At 28.9% G+C, this 9,414-nt stretch overlaps 1 protein-coding gene across 1 annotated transcript; it reads left to right on the top strand.

Annotated features, from left to right (window-relative positions):
• Nucleotides 1–5,848: 5,848 nt before the first annotated feature.
• Nucleotides 5,849–8,214, top strand: LOC100571417. Its single transcript, XM_016802747.2, has 2 exons — nucleotides 5,849–6,286; nucleotides 7,651–8,214. Exons 1-2 carry the CDS (start codon nucleotides 5,937–5,939, stop codon nucleotides 7,913–7,915), a joined length of 615 nt encoding a protein of 204 aa, XP_016658236.1. The 5' UTR covers nucleotides 5,849–5,936; the 3' UTR covers nucleotides 7,916–8,214.
• The last annotated feature ends 1,200 nt before the right edge of the window (nucleotides 8,215–9,414 follow it).

The following is a 9,414-nucleotide window of genomic DNA, read 5'->3' as shown; positions in this document are numbered from 1 at the left end:
CCCCCCCCCCATTGACCGTATTATTTTTATTTTTTATTATACAACAAATAATGCATCTTTATAATGTACTTGTCGAATTATATTATCATAAAATTTCCCAATTCGTATTTTATCGTTAAATGCTTCCAACTTCGAATATGTACATTGCCCCGCAGTTGCCGATACTTTTAATATTTATTTATTTTTATTTATTTTATTTAACTTTAATATACATATGAAATACTGGGCCCCACTGAGAAAACTCGTGTGGGGGCCCAGGAGTTCGAATAATATAATTACGTACAGATTACAGGAACATAATAAAAAAAAAAGATTAAAAATTACAAAATGAAATTAGCATATGAAGATCTGATGTGTGTACAATTTGTGTTACTTAATAATAGTTTAAACAGTTGAAATAAGTACAGTGATATCATTATACATTATATTCGTAAGGAGAATCCAATAGCCACTGTAGAATGCTTTTTTTGAATAAATTTATTGGGAGGTTTGTTATAGAAGGTGGTATTTCGTTATATATGTAGTTTGGTACCAGTTATTTCGACATTTTTGTTAATTGTAGTTTTTTTATTTTTTTCAATGAGAAAATGGTTTTTCGCATATCTTGTATTGACTCCATGCATTATTGGTTGCAATGAATTATGATTTTTTTTAAATATAGCGATTATTTTTAAATTTATTTTTTTAACTGGGAGGACGTTTAGTTCAGTATATACATTTTTTGTTGGGTACATACGGTCTTTATTGAGCAATAGTCTAATAATTTTATTTTGATAAATTTGTAGATGACTTATAGTATTTTCGAAAGCGCCACCCCAGCCTATTATACCATAAGAAATTATTGATTCCACTAACGCTATATAAACCTGACGTCATTTTGGTACTGTTAGAACTTTATTTAAATTTCTTAATATGTATATCATTTTTCGAAGTTTTTTTCGTAATTGTTCAATTTGAGTTTTCCATCTCATATTACTACTGATTTCAATACCTAAATATTTAAAATTATATTCAATATTTATTGATTCACAAAAGCAATTATTTTCTAATTGTGTACAGGGGTCATTATGAATTTTTATTTTTGTTTCAGTGGGTAGTCTATTATCTATTAAGGCTTGAGGTACGACACATGTTTTTTCTAAATTTAAAAATAGATTATTTTCAGTTAACCACTGTTTTCTTAGTTTTAAATCGAGTTTTATCATATTAAATATTTCGTCCCATGAGTCACCTGAACATAGCATAACTGTGTCATCTGCATAACAAATTATTTGAATCTTTAAGGGGAGTGAGTGAATACCATTTAGCTGTATGTTGAAAAGTATCGGGGAGATAACTGTACCTACCTTGTGGTACTCTACACTTTACAATATTTAGAGAACTGATAGATTCATTTATTTTAACACACTGTTTTCTATCACTCAGTCTTGTAAAAGATACTTTTAAAAAGTATTCAAGTACAGATACAGATACTTATTTTCAAAAGTACTTAAAATACGTATCTGAATACTTGAAAAAAAAAGTATTTAAGTACAAATACAAATACTTTTAAAAAGTACCTATTCACAGATACTTTCAAATATTTTCAAATACTTTTTTTTTTAAATATGTTTTACCGTTTTACCCTGGCCTAATGAGTAATGACTTTATAGATAAACTGAATCATTAGTAAACTGAATTAATATTTTATTTTAGCACCATCTAGTTTTAAATGTTAAAAATATAATAAAATCAGCACGATACAAATGGCGTATTGATACTTGATGCTTTTAAGTTTTAACTAGTACACAATCCATAGTTTAGTCGAAGGGGGCCGTTCTTACAATATCTGGTTAAAGTTAACCGACACTTAACCGGACATTGTAATGGCCCTAAAGGCCTAAAATGGTTACAAATGTAACCATTGGGTTGCGTGTATAACGTCTATAATTCGAGTAAAGGTATTTCAAATAGTGAAATTTTATTAGGAAATCGACGGACTGTATAGTGTATACATTCAATATTTCAATTAAATTATAGTCCACTAAAACTATTACAATATATACCAAAATACAACGATGAACGATCTATAAATAAAAATGTTGTACAATTTCAAATTTATATTATTTTATTTAACTTTGGCGTCCCTGTAAATAAAGTAAGACGAAAAAAGTATTTAAAAATAGTATTTGATTTTAAATACAAATACTCTCAAAAAAGTATTCAAATACTGTACCCAAGTACTTTTTTCAAATGTATTTGAGTACTTAAAAAGTATTTGAATACTTTTACTCAAGTACTTTACAAGACTGCTATCACTTAAGTATGAACTGAGTAGCTGTAAAGCTCTATCACGCAATCCTAGTTGTTCTATCTTGTGTAAAAGTATGCTATGATCAATAGTATCGAATGCCTTAGCAAGGTCTAAATAGACCGTAGCGCATTTTTTACTTTCATCTAATGATTTATAAATAAATTGAGTCACTTTAGCGATGGCTTGATCCATGCCTTTGCCTTTTTGGAAACCATATTGAGATTGATGTATAAAGTTGTTTGATTCTAGAAATGTAACAAGCCTATCTTTAGTAATTTTTTCAAATATAATATTATTCGTGGGTACTTGAAACTTTTAAAGTATCTATATATCTATGATAGTACCACGGTTTTTTGTTGATGTATAACGCGTTATAAGTACCTAATAGATATTATGATATGATTAATTTTGGAATTTATTATAGGTACCTATTATAGGTCAATTTTTTTTTAATTCCATAGATAAGTAGATAATATGTCTTATATCTACCTAGACTGACACACCGTCTCCGCTCAGAATCGTTTTTCTTATACAGTGATATTATATCATTGAATTCAAATTTAATACTGTCCATTATACAGTGACCCACTTCTAACCTACTGTACAGCAGAGCGACATCCACTTACCCACCTTTTTAACTTTGAATTCACAATGTCATGCGAGAGGTTCAAAAATAAATCATAAAATGAACTTCGGTTTTTTCGACACTCGGAAACCCCATTCGGTTTGTGTGGGGGCTACGATTGATACGTGTTTTTTATGTGAGGCAGATAGATCGTCACAGAGAACCCGGGTGGTCACCTATCTGGGAGCCTGCTCGACCACTGCACACATTACTATATTATTGACTACGTCTAATCACCGCGCTTCACCAGGTCACCATACAACGAACTCTAATACCAACCACGTTGTATTGTATATTATATGTTCATATATTTATCAGTTTAAATTCTTGCCAAATGTATTATATGTAACATTTTACATATCAACAAATTGTATACAATATTACAATCCTTAATATAGCAATAGTACTGAGTAGTAAAATATATAATGGTACCTATAATATTAGTGTAAATTGAATCATTTGTTGGTCGTTGCCACATCGATAAAATCAAATATTTAAGTAACTTGATCGTCATATTTAAAAGATAATTTTGATGGGATTTAATATAGATACATGTATTATTTTAGAAAATTAAGGTTTCAGAAATAAAGTAAAAATATGTTGGACTAGGTACGTTATGTTATTTGGTAATAGCAAGACAGTTAACCTAACTATTAATTAATCATAGAAATAATAAACTAGGGGTACCTATAGGATCATAGTCAAATACAATTTTAATGTTTAGAAAACCGTGTAAGCATTCAAATTAATAATTATGTATATTCTTATAAGTTATAACAGAATGTGACAGTATATATATATATATATATATATAAAAAAAAAAGAAAATTAAAAATGTCCATTTATGTTTAATTACTACCTAATATATTAGGCATCAAGTGTGTATCGATAATTAGGTAATTTCTCATTGCTCAACATTTTAAAAAACTCAAAATATATAGATATATTAAAAATGTAATAAAGGTATACAAATAGTATGTATTATAATAATTAAAAAATATAAAATGTATCAAAAAAGGATACTGAAAAAGTTCAACAAATTAAAGACGTATACTGCCGGTAGCTAATGGCATTATTAAGAAAAATAAATCAATAAAGGTATGATAATATTGTAATATCGTAAAATATATCCATTTTTTTGAACTTATAGTATTTATGTATGAAAACAAAAAACTGTGCAATCGTACCAGAAATTTTAAGTTTAAGTAGCTAGTACATAACATAATATAATATATAGAGGTCACCCTTTAATATTTTCAAATGTCCACATCAGGAAGCTGGAAATTGTTGGCGGCCATCAAATTTCAAACGTCAGTAAAAACCAATGAACAAAAATGATAAATTAAATCACTAAAACCTCCTTTTCGATTTTTTTTTCAATTATGGTCGTTAAATAATTTTTTTGCAGAATCAAAATCTTGAAAATTTACTCATATCAGAAGTTCAAAATTAATGAACATATAAAGATTAAAGCAAACATTTTTTTATAAGCATTTTAAATTCAAATGTTGACAAAATCCATATTAATCGCGAAATCATAATCAAATTATTTTGTATTTAAAAATGTATATAATGTTCAATTTTTATAGCTAAGAACTAAAAGTTGTTCAAAACAAGGTTAAAATATTTATATAATATAAATATTTATATAAGTTATACATATTTAACTATTGCAAATAATAGGTAACAACTAGGCAACTAAAAACAGCGGTAAAACGAAAATATTTACATAACACCAGTTTTGAATTAAATTTATCTTCATGTTTATGTTGCAATTCAAAAATAATTAGGTAACCTAATGAGTTAAAATCGTAATCAAATACTTAAAGTACCTACATTTTATATAGACCTGATATTTTAATGTCTAAGACATTTTAAATTTTTTAGTCTGCATTGGTACCCATATATAATTACCTTAATTTAAATACTTATCTAAGTAATATTAACGCAGGTAAAACAGAAAATAACTTCAACTATAACATTAGCATAACTACGACCTAAAGCTACATCTTAATTGGTTGACGAAATATCACTTCACGTGTGAAACTTAGTGTGCTAAGTACTGTGTTGGACTGTTCACGGTAAATATTTGTTGAGATGAAAACGAAATAGACTGAAATAGTGAAATATAATAAAATTAAAAACAAAATAAATTAACTTAACTTACTTCTTGAAATGAAAAATTAACTCGTTAATTTCACGTTAATTAAAAAAGAAATTTAGTAAGTTAACAGTTAAATTAATGAAAAGCCAAAAGTAACTAGTTAAGTTAAGAAGTTAATATAAAATGAACTTATTAACTAAACTTTAACTTTTTAACTCGTTAATGCCCATTTTGCAGTGATATTATATCATTGAAATCAAATTTAATACTATCCATTATACATTGGCCCACTTGTAACCTACTATACAGGAGAGCGACATCCACTTACCCGCCTTATATTTATATGTATTTTAAAAAAAAATTAACATTCTTAATTAAAACATAATATATATATAATGGCACACTATGGGTAGGTATTATAATATTCATTCAAAATATTATAATGCATATTTATTGAATATCTATAATTATATATATTTATATTTAAACAATGAAATAAAATAATAGGAAGGTATTTTTTTATAGGTACTTGAATTGTGTACCTATACAGCGCATACTTACTTCAGGCACGGATGTGTATTCATTTTTAATCAAAGAATTATGTACAATGCTTCTCACCAAAACCTGTATTTCTTGTATTGATCTTATATGATGATTTTTGTAACCCATAAAAGTTTAAAATTAATTAAACGTCACAACGTATTTATTGATGGAATACAACAAATTCAAGGAAAATGAGTAGCAACTAAAGTGAATTTGTTCCGTTCGATTTTACTGCCATAACAACTTACGCTAGACAACAAACCAGTTGTTATAGAATCGAAAATATAATATAATTTCATTATCAATTTTCCGTTTTAAACGTGTATAGACGATAAAAAGTATTATTGTATAATATATTAGTACACAATACGATGTTCGACTTCGGCGTATTTAATAGTATCTTTTCACCCGTGAAAAACCGTCAGCAGTTCACGCGACCCGCGGAGGCAAGTATTTCTCCCATAGTCGATATTGCGATGAAAGTGAACAAGATCCAAGAGGATGACTTACAACCGTTGAAAGAGCTGAGCGCACGCATTGCCCGCGCATTGAAGAAGATTGGTAAATTGGAAACTAGCAGGCACAGGGCAGCAGTGGCTGTGCGATTGGAAAATTTAGATTTGATGGAGGATATACGTTTGTTGATGCAACTGAAAAACTACTCGCCGGTTTCAACCGGCACACAGACGTTTATTGAAAATAAGAAACCATGCCGCGTCAGGTATATCGTGCTACGGTCTTGCGGATATAGTCATAGACCTATAAACTAAATATTGCGTGTTTATGATTTCACGAATAACCTGCCCTGGTTAATCCAGGGACATGAGTAACTGGGAGAGAAAACATAACCTATGAGCATATGAGAGAGGAGAAATATATTTTTGGCCATGTTTTGGCACACTGTAACGGCCTAAACCTCTCTTTCTCTCTCGAGAATCCCGTCTGATGATTTATCTCTCTATGTGCTGTCCATTAGTTTATGGGTCTATAATAATAATTATAAGGCAACATGTGTTGATCGTAGTCTATATATTGTATATGCAGGTGGCAGGTAAGGCCGATTTATTTGAAAATGATGCACCTATAATAATGTTGCAAATAAGTTTTCAGAATATTTTGCTAATCATTTTCTATAGTCCGATATATAAAGGGCAGAAGTTCAGATCCTTTTACCATTGGAAATCAAGTCCATCATACAGAATTTGTTGTTCAATTGGCAAATTGCGTAAAGTTAACACCCCGAACTACACCATATTATTAATATAATCAGCCAAAATCTCAACAAAAAAATTAGTTTTCAATATTTATATGATTTAAAAGTATATAACAGTATTATTTAAAATGTTGTGGGGAGGGTAGAGGGCTGCCATAATCCGGTCCTCCGATTTTATAATTTTTATATTGGGCTAGGAAAAGATTTGCAAAATGTTAGTATTATTTTGAAGTCATTACATATGAGGGGGGAGGGTAGTGTGAATCTGGCCTCCCAATCTTACTATTTTATACCAGACTTACAGTTAATTTGCAACTTCTGAAAACTAATTTGCAAATATTTATAAAATGACCACGTCATTTTCAAAAAATATTGTTTTATAAGGGTTGCCAAATTTACGCACGTTATATTTACTTATGGCTTAAGGTGACGATATATCCTGCATGCAATGCATTGTCTCCAACTTACAAACGTATCACATTTACCTATTATCATATTTAAATTATATCGAATAATACAATATATTGATTATTGACTTATTGTTATTTTATCGGTATTTAAAATATATAATATTTATTATTATTTAATCTAATATACTAAAATTAGTAATTACACAAAATAAATTATGTTGAAAACAAATTTGCCACGTTGTATCTGCATTTGTAAGATGCAGAAGAACATAAGGGCGTTAAACCCTTTTAAATTAACTCGATTCAATCACATGTTCAATTTGTGGTTATACCCTATGGGCATGTGTGCCTAGTTAAGTATTCCGTTCCGGAAAATTAATTTTAAACATTAATGCACTACGTTTTTAACCACACTAAAAATGATAATTTGAAACTTATTGGTATGTTTATAAATGTATATAGGTTTGTAATACCTCCAGTGACATGGGAAGAAGAGACGATAAACGAGATTTGGATGTACCCAAAAATCATAATACCGTATTTTTCAAAAATTTGGGTGATTGCAAAATTTATTATAAAACATTTAAAAAATCCAGTTATATTGCACAAAATAGCCGCAAAAATATATGTTGGATTTGGAAAACTGATTCAAATAACAACGACCATGGATATTCCAAATAACACTACTACGATAAACTTCAGAGTTTTTCCACGGCACACTACATAAATTTGTACATTATAAGAATATTATAAAATGGAAGAACAACTTACAATCTGTATCTTCACGCGGATTCAACGTTTTAACTAGAGGTAAGACATATTTCAAAATGTGGCAACGCCCAAAAATGGTAGTACCTACAATCAGTTTTTAAAACAAAAATGTTTGTAAATGTAATAGTATTTATAAATCCAATAGCCAAAAATGTTATGTATATTGGACTTGAAAATGTTGTTCCTCATTTGAAGAATGTGAATTCTCAGTCGCATCAACAAACGTCTATCCTACATTCCTCCATAAAATCCACATTCTCCATCCGCATAGCCACTGCCGCCATGTGCCTGCAATATATTCCAGTTTACAGATCTTATATTTTAACGCGCGAGCCATGCGTGTGCTCAGCGCTTCCAACAGTTGTAGGTCATTTCTGTTGGATATTGTTCACCTTCATCGCTAAATCTACTACCTATGGGGGAAATACTTGCCTCCATATGGGTCGCAACTGCTGACGGTTTATCATGACTGACGAGAAAATATTAAATACGCCAAAGTCGAACATCGTTGCGTATACAATATGATAATATATTATACAATAATGCTTCTTATCGTCTATATATGCATTTAAAAATGAAAATTAATAATTAGGGCATAGAAAAGTGTAGTTGATTCAACTCTTGAAAGTGTCAATGCTATGCACAATTGCATGTCGTTTTCCAGCCAGTCCAAATTTGTTGTCAATTTAACAAAAACTAAATGTTGATCGTAACATCAATACATAATTAGTAGTTATCTCCGTTTAAATTCTTAGTTAAAATAACTACAACCTTATTTGAAACAATTATACTGTGGGTGATTATAATAAGTTATTAATTAATTGTTAAAATACCTAATTCCAACTAATATACCTAGTGAAATTAACTCTATATTCATAACATAAAAAGTACTTCAAATGTGAATGATATGACAAGTAATTTTTAAAAGCACTTCATAATTACACACATTTCCATAGTTAAGGTAAAATATTCAAGCGTCATTGTGTAGCCACTCGAAATGTTTGAATAATTCAAGACAGGATTTTTTTTGCTGATCAACTTTTACACTTTTATACATTAAATACGTACTAGCACAAATAGATAGCTGAAAAGTGTTAATACTTATATTAAATTTTTAAATATTTCAAATATATGTAAAGACTTTTTGAGATACTATCGTAGACCATTAAAATATTTTTATAATTTTCTACATATATAGTACATACTTACTTATCTCCAGTTCTAAATTCATTCAAATAGAATCAAAAATGAGAAGAGCGTTTTAAGTAGTTTTAACCATACATTTCCAAAATTGGTCGTATTATTTAAGTATGAGCAGAAAAAATTTGTTCTGCCCATAAAATGTAGATTGTTTTAAAGTAGACCAAATTTAAAATTGTAATATGACATACAAAAGTACATGGTTGTACATACAACTATTATTATATATTATTATAACAAAAAAATTAACTGGAA

This window comes from Acyrthosiphon pisum, chromosome X (genome assembly GCF_005508785.2).
Source record: "Acyrthosiphon pisum isolate AL4f chromosome X, pea_aphid_22Mar2018_4r6ur, whole genome shotgun sequence".
In the NCBI taxonomy this organism is placed as follows: Eukaryota; Metazoa; Arthropoda; class Insecta; order Hemiptera; family Aphididae; genus Acyrthosiphon; species Acyrthosiphon pisum.
This window is presented reverse-complemented; position numbering and strand designations above follow the sequence as displayed.